General features: G+C 35.4%; 1 protein-coding gene and 1 long non-coding RNA gene across 2 annotated transcripts in view; both read left to right on the top strand.

The window, feature by feature from the left end:
• Window positions 1-21,196, top strand: part of LOC126940661 (uncharacterized) — a 52,557-nt gene that overhangs the window by 770 nt on the left and 30,591 nt on the right. The gene's annotated exons all lie outside the window — the stretch shown is intronic.
• On the top strand, window positions 126-6,213 carry SLITRK5 (SLIT and NTRK like family member 5). Its single transcript, XM_050766699.1, has 2 exons — window positions 126-188; window positions 1,982-6,213. The coding sequence occupies exon 2, from the start codon at window positions 1,990-1,992 to the stop codon at window positions 4,864-4,866; it is 2,877 nt and encodes a 958-aa protein (XP_050622656.1). The 5' UTR covers window positions 126-188; window positions 1,982-1,989; the 3' UTR covers window positions 4,867-6,213.

A 21,196-nucleotide genomic window follows, 5' to 3' on the forward strand; every position in this document is an offset into this window, starting at 1 on the left:
TGCTAACTAGAACTGAATTAAAGTTGTAAACGCTGGAGTTTAATACTGGCTGGACAGAATTTGCAATGGGCTTTCAGATGGGGTGGGAGGTGAATGGTGGCGGGGAAGCACAGGGAGGGAGGGGGAGGGGACCCAACCTCGCTGAATGGATGTGCGGATTTGATCCAGCGGAGAACTGAAATTTCAAGGTAAACGTTTTGCTTTCACTGGGGATGTTTTTGCCGCTTTTAAGCCGGGAGACGTTTACCGTTGCGTTGGGAGGTCGGGGATACTTGCGAGGTTTATGCACTATGGTTCCGATTCGTCTCGACACGTCTGGGTGGCCACACGTGAATGATTCGCAGGCACACTGGTACATGTGCGTGTGAATGCAGGGGTGTTTAATAACGCGGGCTGGAGTCGACTTGGGGATCAGGAGCAAGGTCTCCAGGCTTGAAACCGCTGTCTCGGAAACATCTTGGCTTTAGTTTGGAGTTGCAATTTGATATTAGACTTCGGTAGTGAGGCAAAGGCAAGGTTGACCAGAGAAAAGGCGTAGGTTCCTAGAGCCCAGCATTTCTATCAAATGTCCCCCACCCCATTAACCAACGCAGCGTGCACGCGCGCGCGCGCGCGCGCACACACACACACACTCACACTCACACACGCTCATTCCATTTATGTCCTTTCTTTAAGAGTGCTGCTGTTGATCAGAAGTAGGAAGTGGAAGGAAGCCTTCAAGGGGACAAAAAGAGAGCAAGAAAAAAGGGGGGGAGGGGGTCACATTGATTCCTGTGGGAGATGAAATTCGTATATTAAATAACTGGCCTAAGTCACTTACAGTTCTCCCTCCCACCTTTCTATTTTGCCTTTTAATCAACCCAGGCGTCCTTTCCCTGAGATTAAAAAAAGGAGAGAGGGGAGCGTTAACAATTAAATGTAATAAGCAACTCCAAAGATGGGGATGCTGTCGAGGTGGTAGTTCCGTGCAACCCTTGCTATTACCGTTGCAAATAGACGCGGAGCCCAAGGTAAGCGAGGCTTTGGCACTGATCCTTGGTTTACTGATTCCCAGTAAGCGGTAGGAACGTCCTTTTTAAACTCTAGGCATCAGGAGGTATTCGGAGATTGCAGATACCTTCGCTGAGTTCTTTGTAATCCGTCGTGCAGAACTATTTCAGTGGCTTAAAGATGCGGTTTGGTAGCGTCGCTGACATGATCAATGAGAAGTGGTCGCAGGGCGCTCTCAGGGAAGCGCTGCTAAGTGGCACCGTGCATGCAATTAGGACGCTGATGTGCTTAATAGCGTGGTAGTGAAGTCCACCATCAAAGCAAATGCGTTCTCCTTTTTCTCCTTACTCAAAGCTCCGGAAGACAATTGGTGATCTAAGAGCTTCTTAGGGCTCCTTTGATGCATTATATTACACCCTTTTTGCCTCTGAAAAGTATCCTTTAGGTTCCACCGTGGCATTTCTAGCGATGGTTTAAAATTCCCCAAGTATCTTGGCTCCTTGCCTCTCTGTGAAAATAAGAGACCTTCATGGTGAACTGTTAACCTGAAGAGGTTCTGAAAGAAAGAAAGGGGGGAGGGGGCTGGGTATAGGTGAGGTGGGGAACCTTGTAAAATGGTGCTTCTTTTTTCTTAAATTAGAACCATGAAACTGAACTGACAGCCATTTTATGTATATTTATGGATTGGTTTTGAAAAGGGGGGAGCAGAGAAAACTAAAATGGGACTTTATCTAACCTGCTCTTTTCTTGTAGGGAGCAGCATATTTGTGGTGTGCTCATTAAAAAAAAAATGAAATCAACCTTTAAATCAAAATGTATAATAGATTTTAATAAAATCTGGAGAATGTCAATGTTTCACTGGGGGGTGTGTGTCATTTATATCTCTTCCTTTTGGGTTTTAGAGTAATAATATTAAGAGAGAGACTTTCTGACTGATCCCTTAAATTTTTGTCATATTCTGTTGTTTCCTTGTTTTCTGTCTCCCTTACAGGAGGTAAAATGCACACTTGCTGCCCCCCAGTAACTTTGGAACAGGACCTTCACAGAAAAATGCATAGCTGGATGCTGCAGACTCTAGCGTTTGCTGTAACATCTCTCGTCCTTTCGTGTGCAGAAACCATCGATTATTATGGGGAAATCTGTGACAATGCATGTCCTTGTGAGGAAAAGGACGGCATTTTAACTGTGAGCTGTGAAAACCGCGGGATCATCAGTCTCTCTGAAATTAGCCCTCCCCGTTTCCCAATCTACCACCTCTTGTTGTCAGGAAACCTTTTGAACCGTCTCTATCCCAATGAGTTTGTCAATTACACTGGGGCTTCAATTTTGCATCTGGGTAGCAATGTTATCCAGGACATTGAGACCGGGGCTTTCCATGGGCTACGGGGTTTGAGGAGATTGCATCTGAACAATAATAAACTGGAACTTCTGCGAGATGATACCTTCCTTGGCTTGGAGAACCTGGAGTACCTACAGGTCGATTACAATTACATCAGCGTCATTGAACCCAATGCTTTTGGGAAACTGCATTTGTTGCAGGTGCTTATCCTCAATGACAATCTTTTGTCCAGTTTACCCAACAATCTTTTCCGTTTTGTGCCCTTAACGCACTTGGACCTCCGGGGGAACAGGCTGAAACTTCTGCCCTACGTGGGGCTCTTACAGCACATGGATAAAGTTGTGGAGCTACAGCTGGAGGAAAACCCTTGGAATTGTTCTTGTGAGCTGATCTCTCTAAAGGATTGGTTGGACAGCATCTCCTACTCAGCCCTGGTGGGGGATGTGGTTTGTGAGACCCCCTTCCGCTTGCACGGCAGGGACTTGGATGAAGTATCCAAGCAGGAACTGTGCCCAAGGAGACTTATTTCTGACTACGAGATGAGGCCGCAGACGCCTTTGAGCACCACGGGGTATTTACACACCACCCCGGCCTCAGTGAATTCTGTGGCCACTTCTTCCTCTGCTGTTTACAAACCCCCTTTGAAGCCCCCTAAGGGGACCCGCCAACCCAACAAGCCCAGGGTGCGCCCCACCTCTCGGCAGCCCTCCAAGGACTTGGGCTACAGCAACTATGGCCCCAGCATCGCCTATCAGACCAAATCCCCGGTGCCTTTGGAGTGTCCCACCGCGTGCACTTGCAACCTGCAGATCTCTGATCTGGGCCTCAACGTAAACTGCCAGGAGCGAAAGATCGAGAGCATCGCTGAACTGCAGCCCAAGCCCTACAACCCCAAGAAAATGTATCTGACAGAGAACTATATCGCTGTCGTGCGCAGGACAGACTTCCTGGAGGCCACGGGGCTGGACCTCCTGCACCTGGGGAACAACCGCATCTCGATGATACAGGACCGCGCTTTCGGGGATCTCACCAACCTGAGGCGCCTGTACCTGAATGGCAATAGGATCGAAAGGCTAAGCCCGGAGTTATTCTATGGCCTGCAGAGCCTGCAGTATCTCTTCCTCCAGTACAATCTCATTCGCGAGATTCAGTCTGGAACTTTTGACCCGGTCCCAAACCTCCAGCTGCTATTCTTGAATAACAACCTCCTGCAGGCCATGCCCTCGGGCGTCTTCTCTGGCCTGACCCTCCTCAGGCTAAACCTGAGGAGTAATCACTTCACCTCCTTGCCGGTGAGTGGAGTTTTGGACCAGCTGAAGTCACTCATCCAAATCGACCTCCACGACAACCCTTGGGATTGTACCTGCGACATTGTGGGCATGAAGCTGTGGGTGGAGCAGCTCAAAGTGGGCGTCCTAGTGGACGAGGTGATCTGTAAGGCGCCCAAGAAATTCGCTGAGACAGACATGCGCTCCATTAAGTCGGAGCTGCTGTGCCCTGACTATTCAGATGTAGTGGTTTCCACGCCCACACCCTCCTCCATCCAGGTCCCTGCGAGGACCAGCGCGGTGACTCCTGCGGTCCGGTTGAACAGCACCGGGGCCCCCGCGGGCTTGGGCGCAGGCGGAGGGGCGTCGTCGGTGCCCTTGTCTGTGTTAATCCTCAGCCTCCTGCTGGTTTTCATCATGTCAGTCTTCGTGGCCGCTGGGCTCTTCGTGCTGGTCATGAAGCGCAGGAAGAAGAACCAGAGCGACCACACCAGCACCAACAACTCCGACGTGAGTTCCTTCAACATGCAGTACAGCGTGTACGGCGGCGGCGGCGGTGCGGGCGGCCACCCACACGCGCACGTGCATCACCGCGGGCCCGCGCTGCCCAAGGTGAAGACGCCCGCGGGCCACGTGTATGAATACATCCCCCACCCACTGGGCCACATGTGCAAAAACCCCATCTACCGCTCCCGAGAGGGCAACTCCGTAGAGGATTACAAAGACCTGCACGAGCTCAAGGTCACCTACAGCAGCAACCACCACCTGCAGCAGCAGCAGCAGCCGCCGCCGCCACCGCAGCAGCCACAGCAGCAGCCCCCGCCGCAGCTGCAGCTGCAGCCCGGGGAGGAGGAGAGGCGGGAAAGCCACCACTTGCGGAGCCCCGCCTACAGCGTCAGCACCATCGAGCCCCGGGAGGACCTGCTGTCGCCGGTGCAGGACGCCGACCGCTTTTACAGGGGCATTTTAGAACCAGACAAACACTGCTCCACCACCCCCGCCGGCAATAGCCTCCCGGAATATCCCAAATTCCCGTGCAGCCCCGCTGCTTACACTTTCTCCCCCAACTATGACCTGAGACGCCCCCATCAGTATTTGCATCCGGGGGCAGGGGACAGCAGGCTACGGGAACCGGTGCTCTACAGCCCCCCGAGTGCTGTCTTTGTAGAACCCAACCGGAACGAATATCTGGAGTTAAAAGCAAAACTAAACGTTGAGCCGGACTACCTCGAAGTGCTGGAAAAACAGACCACATTTAGCCAGTTCTAAAAGCAAAGAAACTCCCTTGGAGCTTTTGCATTTAAAACAAACAAGCAAGCTGACACACACGGTGAACACATTTGATTAATTGTGTTGTTTCAACGTTTAGGGTGAAGTGCCTTGGCACGGGATTTCTCAGCTTCGGTGGAAGATACGCAAAGGGTGTGCAATTTCCTTTAAAATTTACACGTGGGAAACATTTGTGTAAACTGGGCACATCACTTTCTCTTCTTGCGTGTGGGGCAGGTGTGGAGAAGGGCTTTAAGGAGGGCAATTTGCTGCGCGGGTGATTTGTGAAAGGCCGCAGTCGTTTTTGTAGTGGTTGGAAGTGCTAAGAATGGTGGATGATGGCAGAGCATAGATTCTACTCTTCCTCTTTTGCTTCCTCCCCCCTTCTCCCGCCCCACCTCCGTTTCTCCCCTTTTAAGCCATGGGTGGGTCTAACTGGCTTTTGTGGAGAATTTAGCACACCCCAACTTTAATAGGAAATTTGTTCTCTTTTTCCGCCCCTCTCCTTCTCTCCTTCCCTCCCCTCCCTTCTCATTCCTTTTCTTTGTTTTTAAAGGATGTGTTTGTATGCATTCTGGACATTTGAATTTAAAAAAATATTGTGATCCTGTAAAGGATCACCATAGATGTGGACAAATCATTAAAATTACAGAGCTATATGATCCATAATTGATTAGTCAAAATAACTTATTGATGAGATATACAAATATTTTATTGTAGCACCTATTTTTATATGCACATTTAGCATTCCTCTTTCCTTCACTTTAGCCTATGATTTTGCAGAGGTGTCGAAATGTATTAGGATCTGCATTTCTAAAACTGACGTGGTATCAGGAAGGCATTTTCAATCATTAAAAATGTGGAGAATTTAATGGCAAAATCTTTAAAAGCCAATGCAACCCACCCAATTGAATCTGTATTTTTTTTTAAGAAGAAAGATCTGATTGTATCCCAATGCATTAAAAAAAAAATAGGGCAATTAATTGGGCCATTCCAGTGTGAATTGTGTGAAAGTTTTGGGTTTTATTAGAAAAGATTTGAAAGTTATTTTTATTAGTGAACCAAAATGACATGTTGATTTGACTACTATTGTAGCCGATTTTCGATTGTTTAACCAAACCCAGTTGCATTTGTACAGATCCACATGTACTGGCACCTCAGAAGACCAAATCATGGACTGTACAAGTCTCTATACGATGTCTTTATCCCTGTGGGCAGCAAGCAATGATGATAATGACAAACAGGATCTCTGTAAGATGGGGCTACTGTTGTTACAGTCTCATATGTATCCCAGCACATGTAATTTTTTAAATAGTTTCTGAATAAACACTTGATAACTATGTCAAATATGAGGGATGGAAGTAATGATTATTTAAGGTGCAAAATACTTACCTATGTGTGATTGATAGAATCTCCACCATTAACAATTTAGGAAGTAGTTCCTAAACTTTATTCCTAATACAAAATGTTTTTCCCCTAATCAGCAAAAATTTAAAGTATACATATATATATATATAAACATATATTACATATATATGTAATGTATGCCTTTGTTGGTTCAGGGAAGTATGGTTTTCTAAATGTGTCACTTAATGTGTTTATTATATTTTCAATGATGTAACTGTTTCCTTACTGAAGTATTCATCTGCTACGTGGTGCATGGTAAGTAATATATTGCATATTCACTTTTCTCTTAATATGATGTACTTGTCATATCAGTATTATTTATTCAGTCTACAGTTTTCCATAGTTTTCATATTTTTAACTTGTGTAAAACTACCTTCAACAATTATGATGGATTCCTTATCTAAAGTTGATCAGTATTCTAAATGCTCAAAATGTTGGTGGATATGACCTCATCATCTTTGAATAAGGTTTTCTAGTGAGTTTAGACTATAATTTAAGGATAAGAAATGTTTCAATTATGTGCCTCATTGCTATAGGTGGATCTCCCAATAACCTCACCTGGAATTTGTACAATATCAAGGGCCGTTCGTGAACTTTGTGTTTAAAGAACAATTTCCATGGCATTCTGCCACAAAGAGGCAGCATTCACCCATGAGAAAATTGACAGTAACTACTTGAATTCAGATTGAACAGGTGGTACCAGTTTCCCCGAGGATTAAAAAAAAATTGTAATGCTACATTGACCAAGTACAGTAAGCTATTCATATTCTTTGCAACATTTTCCTTTCTAAATTTTTTTTTAAAGGGGAAAGGAATAAGCTCAATAATGCCATGGTATTATCACGAAGAAAAGTGCATTGCTTGCTCTTCATCTACCTCCTGTATATTAGATCCAGGATTAGAAAAGAAAAAGAAATTAGCATTTGACTTCACAATTGAGATTGTTATTCACAGCGGCAGGCATTTATTTTTTTAATGTCAATATCACTTCCTCAACCTTATATATAGGTATGACAGTTTTATAAATTATAAAATATAAATGTAAAGTGGAATCCTCCATGTAACTTACTTTTATTTCTTAATTGATGCATAAAACAAAAAGATAAGAATTACATAAAATTAATGACAGTTCTGGACAATATAACTAACTTTCAAAGAAAGTTCAGTGATGTATACATTTTTTCAAAGATTTGCAAAATTTTATTGTAAAACCAGCATCATTTTACATATTTTTGTCACATATACTCCCTTTAGGTAGTTCATTTCTATCTTTACCCTTCCTAAGATGTCCAATATCTTATTTTAATCTTGAAAATAACATTTATAGATCGATTTTTAAAAGTTACCCTTAATTTGTATATTTTCCTACTGTATTAAGAAGATAAAAGTAAATTCATCCTTTCATAAATGTGAAAAAATGTTCCTTATCTCAGAATCATGAAACTGCACAGAATTAAAAAATGAATTTTTTTCCTCCTACCAATGGCTTCCTGCCAATACACTAACTTACACATTAGAATATAGGTGGTATAGTGTTGAATGTTTGATTTTTTGTTGATTTAAGTTGTTCACTGAGTAGATAATTAGACTGAGCATATCAGTAGTATATGACTGGAGTAAGAAACCCTGCAAATTATCTTCACAGAATTTTGGGGAACAAAATCTATAATGTTTCAGGCATCAATTAAATTTTGGGTGCAAATTAAGCTTATTATTTGTGCTTGTTCGATTTAATGTGTTGCATAAATCTCATATATTTCCAGGTAGATATTACAAAATATTATTTCAATGTCTATGTGATTATGACATAAATACTTAAATTATATAAGAGAAAATAAACATATTCCAAGAAAATGTAGATAATTTGTATGCTAATATAAAAAAATCATTTACAGCTAAACTATTGATTGAAGTTATAAGTTAAACCACCTTAGCATAGATAGCCGACTTGGAACATGTCTTCTCTTCAGTCCAGATTATCACCTTTACACATGAAAAGTGGAAAATTTTGAAAAATTTCCTGGGAACTCATGTCTGTTCCTCACCACTGTTCAATACTAGTAAGAAAATCAAACTAGTTTATAATGAGAACATCCACATGTACTGTGAAAAAAGTTACAATTTAAGAATTTAATCCAAGATCGCAGTTTCTGGCCTTACGTATTTACATGTGTGTTAATAGCTTGTTTTGTTGGCAAAATATTCAAATTAATATTTATTATTTTCTTTTTGCATTCTATTATTTCTTGTTTCCTTGCATCTCCTCCTTCCCTCCTTCTTTCTCTCTTTCTATCTTTTTTCTTCATTATTTTTCAATAAGGCAAAGGAAAGAGTGAAAATAGTTTAGTCCTAGTTTGAAATGCCAAAAGCTGGCTATATAATTTCAAGAGTTCCATCAATGGTTCCCAAAGTCACACGACTCCAGATTACTGATAGTACAGCAGATCACAAATATTCTGTCAATTCATTTGGAAATGTGCTCTTCTTGCACTTTTCAGACGGCTCCAAATTAAGGTATTTGCAGGCATGCAAGATACCTGGAATGACTACTTTTAAGAATAAATTTTACACTAAGAAAAAGGAACTAGAAACATCAAAGCAACAGATTTAAATAATAGAACCAGGCACAGTTAATTAATTAATTTTCAAAGAGAATAAAATGTTGCAAAAGTATAAACTGTTACTATATTAACAGTTGTAATTATGCATAAGTTTCACAAACCCTTTGAGATTCTCCACTATTGCAAATAAATACATGAGAATAAAATTAAAGTAGTTGGATAGACATTAGTCATGTGCCTAAAAATAATTATCTAACATCTATATCCTCATAAACTTTATATCCATTGATATAACAACTGTACATTATAATTATTAATTTCAATTCCATGTAATGCCTTTCTATAACCATATATATTTCCACGAATATATGTAGCATGTATATGACATACAAAAATAGATGGATTATCGAGGAGTCATTACACACACATTTTCCCCAAATTTTTTATATTTTAATATTTTCAAGGATTTCAGATTATACTTTTTATTTTAATGTTTTAGGAATGTTAGTTTGGGGACAGAAAATTTGATGCAGTAAAATTTTTGAATGTGACAATAATACAGTACTTTTTATTTCTTCCTGTGGTTTTAGCAGACCATGGCTTACTAGGCACAGGTCAAATACTTCTCATGTTAATTGTACTAGTATTATAAAAACTGTGCTAGTATTAAAAGAACAACATTTAACTCCAAGTTTGAGATATTTAGACTATTTCCTAAAAAACTTCTGAAGATTAAATTAGAAATATTTTATAGAAAATTGATATAATACAAATACAAAATAATTTGATTTTTTAGAGACCAAAACGAAAGATCAAAACAAAACATTATGATATATTGCGCAACAATGCTAAGTATGTCAGATACATTTTTATTAGATATTAGGGAAGTCATTTTATAGAAGAAAGTAATAGTCAAGTAATAGTCACAGAGATATGTTGAACGGAAATCTTCCACTGAGGTTTTTTTTGGGCATCTTTATTAGTAATCATGAAGAAATATTGTATATTATATTATAAAATAAGCATATATATACTTTAAAATTCATGTTTCTAAAAGTGGAAGTTATGAACCATTGTTTTGAACGATGTTTTTCATTTTTGTTGTTGATTTTAATTTTAATTTAAAATGCGCACAGATGACGTTGTGGGTTTATTTTGAAGACTCATTTATACCTGGTCCACATTAAACAAGCTTATTTGCAATTCGTATATTTAAAGAATTATTTCAAGACATTACCATACAAGTTCAATTCTTTCTTGATTATAATACTTCAATATTGAATCATATTTATATTCATATATATTTATGCAAGTAGCAAAATTCTGTGGGTTTTGGTGTTCTGGAATGTACATGTTTTAGATTTTTACTCACAAATTAATTTCTACCACTAGTGATCGTTTCTAGCATTCTTAACTACCACACTTTTCAAAAATCTTGTATACTTCATTAAAAACAATACATAATAATGGATATTGAAACCAAAATTTCTGCATATTTTCAATTTAGTACCTGCCTATTGAAATAAAATCTGAAGCATGTCAGTAACCCCAGGTTCATTGATTAGCAAATTTCTTTTAGGATACTATAATACTCTGACTAGCATGTTTCATACATGAGAAGTTTATCAGCGTCATGCAGACTAGTTTTAAATACTAAATATAAAAATCGATATATAAAAATGAAAACTTGACCAATAAATTTATCTCACCTGTAATAATATATTTTCATAAATTATCCACAAAAATTCTGCTTTTTAACTTTATAAACATAGAATATTTTTTGCTATATTAACATCCAAAGTCAAAAGGGTATATCACTCTGAAAATTCTAATAGTGAAAGACTTATAGCTATCAAATTTATTTAAATCCTCTGTTTTAATATCTACTTTAAATCTTCACTTCAAAATACACAGTTAATGGTATATGTTTTTCTTTATATAGCTGAAATCTGCCCTTGCTAAAGTTTCCTAAGATATACATTACATATAATAGGGTTTCTTCACAGTTTTCTTTTCGTTTAGCATTTAGGTATAAGATATTAAAATATGAAGTTATAAGTTGTAATTATGTTTCTTCAAAGGATATACCTCAAATCTATAATCATGCCCAAATTTTTAAAGCTAGTGACCATAAGCATATATATGGGTGCATCCAAATGAGAATATTGAGATCCAGAAATTAGTCATTTTAGAGAATATTCAAAATCATTCACCAGACTGTCATTTAAACGCATTCAATCAGTATAATGATATATGCGTTACCTAGTTATAATGAAAGATTCCTAATTCTTTGATGAAAATGTAGTGTTTCACTGGAAATTGTTTTTTGAAAGTTAAAAGATAATTATTGAGTATCCAGATTATAAATTTTAAATATCCTCTCCAAGACTTTATATATATACATACACACACACACACACACACACACACACACACACACACACACACACAGAAAATTAAAGAGGGTCTTTCTATAAAAGTAAGCATTTTAGGAAATTACTAATTTCATATGGCTTTCACTATGCTTGACTTTTAATTTAACAACTAATTTCATCTTCTTTTAAGATTTTTTCCCCAGAGAAGGTATTTTTTTGCATAGCATGCACTTGAGTCATCTGCTGTCCCATTATGGTTTTGGCCTTGTCTCTTCATTTAGAAACTCTGTGCCCAAGGTCAGACATTTAGAAAACGATCTCTATCATTGCCTTCAATTCTCACAACGGAATCATTCTACCACTGTCCCCAACCTCCTTGTTTTTTGAAAGAAAAAAAAAAAAAAAAGAAGAAGATGATATATCTCTTTATTTTGCCAACAAATTAATTTTAAGAATATCCTAAGTCAAATTCATGATATCCCCCACATTATTAAAATAAAAATACAACAACTCCATTTCTAACATGGCCATCAAAAACTATGTGAGCAGGACTTAATGTGAATAAGGGGATGGGGATTTTAAATTGTCACTATGAATTTGTCATTCATTAGTAATTTTAAATACACAACCTCTAAAACATAAAGGTGACAATTTCTTTTTTAGTATATTTTAAATTATACACTTTTGTTGACAGGGGAGGTCATATAGTTTACAAAATGCCACTATTGCGTGTTTACAAACATTACGAGTCTTGGTTGCCAACTGGTAGCTCACGTGGTAACTCCTGAAAAATTAGTTTTATTTGATCAGATCAGTTTTGTTTCCTTAAAAACATTGTTTTGAATTCAGATGATTTTAGGCTAGATTAATAGCTTCCATATTTCCATATTGTTTTAACCTAGAAACTTCAAATACTTTTATATTACCAGCTAGACCATAAGTGTATTTTAACTTTCAACCATGATTAAATGAAATTTGTTCCTCTAATATTAAAATGTATCTATCATAATCATGGATTTTTATGTATTGTTCTTGGGGAGCTCAGAGTTTATCAAAGCTTTATATGTGATATATGAGGTAGCAAATTCTATGTAGGTTTATATTAAGGAAATAAAACTTAAATATAAGAAACATAAGAATCAATAATTTTACATGAAAAGGGGGGGCTGGTTTGGTGTATATTAATATTGTATTTGAAATATAAATATATGTATTAAAGTTAACCATTTACAGTGACTTGGAGTCTCCCAGAGATGAAATTACTCCTGTTTAGATGATTTTGTAAAGTGCACTGTCTCTCACAGCCCCTGGACATCAAAAGGGAAGTGGCAACGGTAACTTAAGAGGTATGTGAATACAGAAGGGATATTATAATTGCAGCATACACCAGAAGCTTTTCCTAAACTGTTCAACTGCTCATATACTTGACAAGAGTGTAAATGGCCAATTTGTTGGAAATATGTGAAACATCAAATATCATGAGAATCACTTTTAGGATGACAGGTATAACTTGGAAAATCTGACCCAAAAGAATTAGGACCAAAAGATTTTAAATGGGAGAAGACAGAATGGCCATTTTTTTCAACGTCTTTGAACAAAAATATATTCTTCTACCTGTTATTTTACAAACAACTATGATAGGTTGTTTGTAAATAAATGTACGCCTACAGGAAGTAAAAGATAATGTAATGAAATTCTCAAACTCTCCAAATGTTTCTTTCCTTTTAAGATTTTTTTTCTTGAGACAAAAAACTGACATGCTATCTAAAATAATTTTGGATTTTATTTCCCCTATCATTTTTATAACAAAATGTTACTTAGCTTTATATATTGCTATATATATGTTTCTAGATAAATACATAATTAGTTGGATTTTTTTTTTCACTGTTGATTTGATTTAGTCATCACCTTAGCTTTTTGCCTCACTGAAAGTATAGGTTGTGCCTCAAATGAGGAAATAAGAGTTGCAAAGTATTTGCTGTTATTTTTATCAAATGATAGCCAATGGCTAAAAGTCAAAATGGTGATTCTGTTATTCTGAATTATGTTTCTTTGTCCAGCACAGATTGATGGTTTGTCTTTGGCAACTTTCTTTGTGTCTCTGCTTTAATTTCAATTTGTAAAAATGAATCCAATGAACTTGGTTTATGAACAGCTGAAATAAATTTAGATTTTAAGTTCTATCTACTAGGTGTATGGCAACTATGACTCTAAAATCTGCAACACAATAATTAATTATTACTGTTATTTACATTATGCACCTATGAAAGCGATGATTATATCTTTTAGAGAAAACATCTTTATCTTACTGTGTATGTGTCTAGTATTTGTAAAATAATTAGTTCAAAACATATTATCTAATTTCTCCATTAACTTTTATTTTACAAAATGAAATAATTGCTTGTAGATAATTAATGGCAACTTTAAAAGTACGACACCTTTGAAAAAGAAAGAACTTACTAGTTTAGTTTTATTTACTTTCTTACATATTTTTACCTTTTGAAATCACATTTAGCTTTCAGTACATTTAACAAGATATATCATCAGTATTTCTCAAAAAATTGAGCTACCTTCCTAAATTAGATAATTTTTTATTTGCTTATTTTATTTGCTTTTAACACATTTTGAACTTATGTGTGAGGTAATTTCTATTGTTTCAGTTTCAATTCAAACAATACTGAGCATACTTATAATAACTAAAGATCTTTGGCCTTTTTTTTTTGCAGAATTAATTGGAAAAGGTACAATAAATATGCAATACATCATTCACCATTTTAATATTCTAAATGTAGCAACTGCTCTTATACCTAATGATTAATAATATAAGTTGTTCTAATTTCCTTTTATCTGCTGTGGTATAAATTTGACTGTTAACCCAATAATAAAAGTATTTATATTTTTAATATTTTCAAATATCATTACTATGCTATTTACTAGTCTCAGTGACAATCTGAGGTCCTCCTCAGATGCTTAGAGGACTCTTTATACAGGGTTACAAACAGAGAATTCTAAGGGGTGGGGGGTGGTGGGATGGGTGGGGGGTGGGTTGGGGGGGGTGGTGGTGGTGTGGTGTCGGGGAGATTAAAATTTAAAATGGTAGTAATGACAAGTCCACTATAAACATAATAAATAAATCACTACCTTCTCAATTAATGAACAGAAACTTCATTACATTAAAACTAATATCTTGAAAGATATTAGAAGTGCAGCAAGCTGGTACTCACACCTAATAAAAAGGTCTTAGTGAAAATCATCATACAACAATTGCATTGTTCTTTATAAATATTGTTTCTATTCCATGCAGGATAATTAATCCAGAATTATTTGGACTACGAATTTTTCTTGCTAATTAATTGGTCAAATACAATGTAAATAAAATAGGAAATGCTTCATTTAGTATTTACTATATAAATATAGTAAAAACAAACAAACAGATAGTGGGATAATGGTTGTATCTATCACCATATTCTAGAATTGTGCCTGGCATTCAGTAAGCACCTAATGGATTAACAAATATGTACTTATAGATGTCTGCAGACCAAGGTGAATTTAGTGAATATCATAAACTTCTTGAGTGCTCCATCTTAACGCCATTTATCTTGACATAAACTGCAAAGATGGCTCAAATGTCGATAAGGATATCAGGTGAGTGTTTAGTACTTTGGCATGAAAATTTTTGGAAAAACTTTGGGATGCTACTAGTGATATTTAAATATATTTATACTAAACACAGAAAATATTTTCCAAATGGCTCCCTTTTAGTCTATGTTTGTTTTAATTAAGTTCAGACAGTTAAGAAAAAAATGGAAATAGAACTAGAGAACTTCAGCATAGAACTCATTTCCCTGTCTTTAATTGTAATTATTTATTTTGCTTTGATAGTACAATTGGTTATATTTTTCAAAAATAATAAGAAAAGTAATTGTTGCTGTTCTGCACTAACATTACTGTTTTAAAGTTCAGGGTATGCCTTAATGGAGATGCTGGTGAAATTTTCAGGCATTTTCAATGAATATGCTCCCAGTTGTTTTTTTTTTTTTTTTTTTTTAAAGTCTGGTGAGATGTTTATTTAGAAAGCTTTTCTGGGCACTATGTATTTTCCCCTGGGAGTAGAAAATCAGTTCATCTTTTTAATGAGAATGTTACCTCAAGGGAAAAAGTAATCCAGAAGGAATAATACATTCCTCAGGACAATCGCCTACACAGGGACACATTTTTCTCTGGGGCTGACTGCATGTATATTTCAGTGGAAGAGTTTTAATATTTTAAGATATCATTGCATTTTGTCAAAAGGCACCCTGACTAAAGGATACAGTATTTTTTGAATATATATTAACATATTTTTTTAAGCTTTTTATACATCAATAATAATTTAGGAAATGTTATTTTCTGTGAAAATTTTAGCTGTATTCATATTTGAGGCAAAATAAAATAATTTTAATTTTCAATTTGCATGTTTTGTTAAACATAACATCAGAAAACAGGAGGCATAAGAGGTATTTGAGTTATACTTATGAACACCAAACAGCACAATTTTAGAAGTCTTTTAGCTATTTTGATAGCAAAATATATATTCTTCATTCTTTCTATCCAAACTTTAACCTTGATGAGTACTTAGATGATGAAGTATTTACTTACTGTCATCACTTTGAATACTTTGGAGAATGTATAATTTGAGATTGTGAAGCAGTTTGACTTTGCAGTCACATCTTTTAATTCCTTAACATATTTAAGATTCATAAATTTCAAAGTTCTGTTTTCACTTCTTTTGCCCATTAAAAATATTGGAATACTACTAAAACATCTTTGTACTTTAAATACCTATTTTTTTTTCTTTTACAAACTCTTGCAATACTTTTACTTCCAAAATAAGAATAAATTTTATATGGAATATATAATGTTAATGCATTAAGATACATTGATATTGTGTTTGCATTATAAAATGTATGCTCACAGAACTACAACTATAGTAAATAGCTTTGTTTCATGAGATATTAATATTATCAAAACATCTCAATAGCAATCTGATGATAAATATAAAATATAGATTACATTTTAAGAATACTATACTTATGTGGAATAATGAAGAATAAATATTAAGATTCTTTTCAAAGTAACTAATATGATCAAAATGAAAATTAGATTTTTTGTATTTAGGAAAGATCTTTTTTCCTGTTATTTTCTCTAATTTTTTAATACAAAATCAGTTTTATATTTATTCATTTAAAATTAACTTGAATTTCTGTTTATTATTTTTAAACAAAATCATTATTTGTTGTATAAAATAAAAATAATAGGTTGATTAATTTATAAATTAAATGTAGCTATTTCGTTGAGCATTTAAATACATTTAAACTAAAATCAATCAAAAACAAGTCATTTAAACAATGAATTTTCTAAATTAGAACTGCAAAACCAATGATAATGTTGGGTACTAAAGATGTGTTATAATATGCTGACTCATAGTAAATACTTTTAAGAAGAAAAGTTCATAGCTTTTTTCCTAAAATTTGAATCTCTTTTTAATACATGAAACATGAATTTATGAATAGTGCTAACATGAGAACATCAGTTTATGGGTCTTTTTACGTGGGAATGTGGATATTCATGTGCATGAGTACTCACATTTATAGTTGAAATTACATTTTTGTTTGTTAAATTGAAAAATAGATGACATAACATCTAGACAACTGTGTGAAAAATGTATGCTCTGCATATTGATAACATATTACATCATAACATATTATATTCTATTATAAATAGTTTTGTAAAGTGACTTGGAAAAATACAATTCCATGTGTATTTTCAGAAATTTAAATTATATTTGTTAAAATTAAATAATGTGTACATCTTTAATGAAAAGTTTATATGGCTGAATTTCTATTTGGAATGTCTTAAAGTAAAATCACAACAAAATATTGTTATTATATATAGTATGAATAATACTATAGGAACATTACTTCCAGTGCCAGAGAAAGAAGAAAAATGTTAGTTTAAAGAAGTAGTTTTCATTTATAAATAATCAGAAAAACAACATTTATGTGGGTTTTTCACATGATAACCAATAGTAGTATGAATTTTCATACTCTTACATGCGTACTCCAGACCACGGCTATGAAAAATTTGTAACCATCACAATAGGAGCAGTGATGTTTGGTTTAATTTTGCTCTCTATTATATGTACTACAAATAAAGATTCCTTTCAATTTGGAAATCTTTCTATAAAACAATAAATTTCCCATGCAGATGAAATGGGGTTACAGTGAAGCAAAGGAAATTAAGATGATAGGTATTACCAAACTAAGACAATTTATAAAATTATCTATATATCTATATCTATGTCTATATCTATATATATATACATATATATATATATTTTCGAGACAGAGTCTTGCTCTGTCATCCAGGCTGGAGTGCAGTGGCGCAATTTCTGCTCACCACAGCCTCCGCCTCCCGAGTTCAAGTGATTCTCCTGCCTCAGCCTCCCAAGTAGCTGTGATTACAGGTGCCCACCACCGTGCACGACTAATTTTTGTACTTTTAGTAGAGACAGGGTTTCACCATGTTGGCCAGGCTGGTCTAGAACTCTTGACTTCAGGTGATCCACCTGCCTCGGCCTCCCAAAGCTCTGGGATTACAGGCGTGAGCCACTGTGCTCAGCCAAAATAATAAATGTTAAGTTAGCTTTCAGGAGTTCTGAACTTAGTATCTGTCATGTAGTACATAAATAAATATGATAATCTTCTAGGAATTTAGGGTAAATAATTTTAAACAAATTCTTAATCTCACTACACTATGTAATCTGCCTCAACTTTGCTGTTAGACTTGTATAATGAAATATGAGAAGTACTGGACAAAATTCCATTTGATCTCATTTTCTTGAAATGAGTTAAATTATTGTTGTCGTCATGTTTTTCTTTTAGAAGTCATTCTGTAATAAAACTCTTTGTAGTTCTTATCATCTGGAACTGTTACCCTGGACCTATGGGTGCTATCAAGAAAATCTCTCTTAAAAAATGAAAGTCATTTCTTTTACCAAATATTTATTCAGTCATAAAAAATATATAGCCTTATATTTTGGCTGGGTATCCCTATTGATTTATAGCTGAAATGCTGGAATGAGATTGTGTATTAACCAGGATTGGGGGGTTGGAGTCTCACATTTTTCTCATTAAATTTTTATTTATTCTGGATACGGAATTTTGGTACAAACGTTCCTATATAGTGATTATTCAGATGAGCCACATTAACATATTTATATTATTGTTGGACTATATTTCATGATATATGATTATAGTGTCAATTACTATAATTATATGTGATTCAGGAATGTTAAAATACTTATCTCTGTATCTAGATTGTCCTATTCCTTTCATGCACTATATGTAACATAGCATGTTTATCTGATAACTCTTGTATTGCAGCAAGCCAGAAGGGGTTGGAAACTAAAGTAAATAGAGTCAATACTCACTTAAAGTTATTTAAAGGTTCTTGGAAACTGCGACTTTAAGCAAAAAACGTAAAAGGAAAGCAATTTTACCATAGGTTAATGATGTAAACAAGAGTTAAATTCCTAGGGCATATTTCTGGTCACAAAAACATCACCAAATTTCTAAATAAAGAGCAAAACACTTCTAATACCAAACATTGAAATATATGTGAGCTATATATATAGATTTAAGAATGATTAATAAAGTCAAGTAGAATTATTTTTTACCCAATTATTTCAGTTCAGGGTCTCCAGTGGCTGCAGACTATCCCAGAAGCTCAGGGTGCAAGGCAAGAAGTAACTGTGGGACCAGGCACTGTGGCTCTCGCCTGTAATCCCAGCACTTTGGGAGGCTGAGGCTGGTGAATCACTTGAGGTCAGGGGTTCCAAACCAGCCTGGCCAACATGATGAAACCTCATCTCCATTAAAAATACAAAAATTAGTTGGGTGTAGTGGTATACGTCTATAATCCCAGCTACTCGGGAGGCTGAAGCTTGAACTTCGGAGGCAGAGGTTGCAGTGAGCTGAGATCATGATACTGCACTCCAGCCTGGGTGACAGACTGAGACTCTGTCTCAAAAAAAAAAAAAAAAAAAAAAAGACCAACCGTGGGCAGGACATCATCCCATTGCAGGGTGCACTCACACACACCCACACTCACTCAGACTGGGACAGTGTAGACACTCTGATGAACCTGACATGCACATCTTTGGGATACAAGAGGAAACTGGAGTACTTAGAGAAAACCCATGAGAACACAGGAAGAACGTGCAAACTCCACACAGATAGTGGTTCCTGCAGGGTTTTTGTGTTTGTTGATTATTTGTTTTTCCCTCATCAAGTTTGTAATGAAACGATGTTGAATGATAAAACGTTATTTGAGGAATTGTTGCACAAGGATTTTGGCATTTGTCTGTATATGGAAATCAAAGATATTTTAAACTGATTATAAATCTTTGTACATGTTGACAATATTCAATTCAGTTAAAGCTTTATCACGGTACATTGTAATCTCTCTTCAAATGGTTACATTACTTTGAGTTCTGAAAATTTGTTATATTTACATTGTTCTAATTGTTCATAACTAGTAATTCACTGACTCTGCTTTAATGTATGCTAGGAAAACTGAAGTAGATAAAGCATACTTCCCTTTTCAGTCTCCTTCTCTCTTTTGGATTTAATTTTAACTTGAGGTTTTTACTTACAGAAATTACACTCATGTTGCTGCAAATGTATTCTTTCTAGTTGTTAATTTGTTGGTGACATTCTGCTTGATGAAGTAATATTATGATGAAGGTACATAAGAGAACAAAAAAGATTTCAAGGCTATACCTCTAGCTACAGAACCACAGGATATGTGACAGCAATGATATTAGGGGATGCCCAGCTGGAAACCCAATTCAGCACCAGAGACAGAAATACTGTATTTTGACTCATTCATCTTATGTGAAAGGTGAAGCCTGTCAATCAAGTAGAAAATGTAGGCCTCTAAGACAATAACTCACCTGACTTTTTGTGGTTTATATTTTTCATCTTGGTTAAAAAGTATTCATTGATAGGCAATTTAATCAAAACATTAAAGAAGACATAAGATAGCCACCAAATCTAATTATTTCCAACTACTGGATATCAGAGCTTTAACAAATTGTTTTTAACTGCATTGGCTTCATTTTTCATACAGGATATTAATAGAGAAATAGAGTGCATTTCTGACAGTTGTATTTTCTCATATGTGTGGCTATGTTTATTCTGATATTAGTGAATAGTTTTAAAAACCAGCAAAGAAAATATACACAGGTTTTTGGCATTGATTAGCTGATACAATATTTATGTATGTAGGAGCTTGGGCAAAAATGTATTTTGGCATCCGCTGTTCAGTTTTAAGTTATTTATTGGTACACAAGTCTTTTATTTCTACTTCAATAAATGTAATTAAATTTTGTGAAAGCTGTGTTCTAATGAACAAGTAATTCTTTATTTAAAATATTCCTTTTAATTCTAATTTAGTTTCTTTAGTAAAAATATAGCTCTTCAATAATAATATTATAATGTGTTTCTCTTCTAAACTAAACAGATTTCATACTCATTCTTTTAAAATGTGATCAAAACCACAGAATTGCTTTTAGTCTTTTGATTGGGATTTTTAAAAAGAAAACTCAAATTTTGGCATTAAATGTATTTTCTATAAGATAATATAACCACATATGATAAAATGATTAAGTACTCTGATAGTGTCAATATTTCAATACCATTAGTATCTTTAACATACGTTAAAACACTCCAGTGCATAACTAATAAAGAGGAATTCACATGACCAGCAATTTTAAACTGGTGCGGTAAACTTATCTTTTGTGTCTGCAAACATAAGAGAACTGAAGCAGCAAGATGCAAACAATGTCTCATTTGTTCAGCATGTTTTTATGTTATAATACATTCATTCATGCTGTGTTATACACATTTTGCAGGGAGGGTTTTATCAATTTGCATATTTTTATTT

The sequence above is a fragment of the Macaca thibetana genome, chromosome 17 (assembly GCF_024542745.1).
Source record: "Macaca thibetana thibetana isolate TM-01 chromosome 17, ASM2454274v1, whole genome shotgun sequence".
NCBI lineage: Eukaryota > Metazoa > Chordata > Mammalia > Primates > Cercopithecidae > Macaca > Macaca thibetana.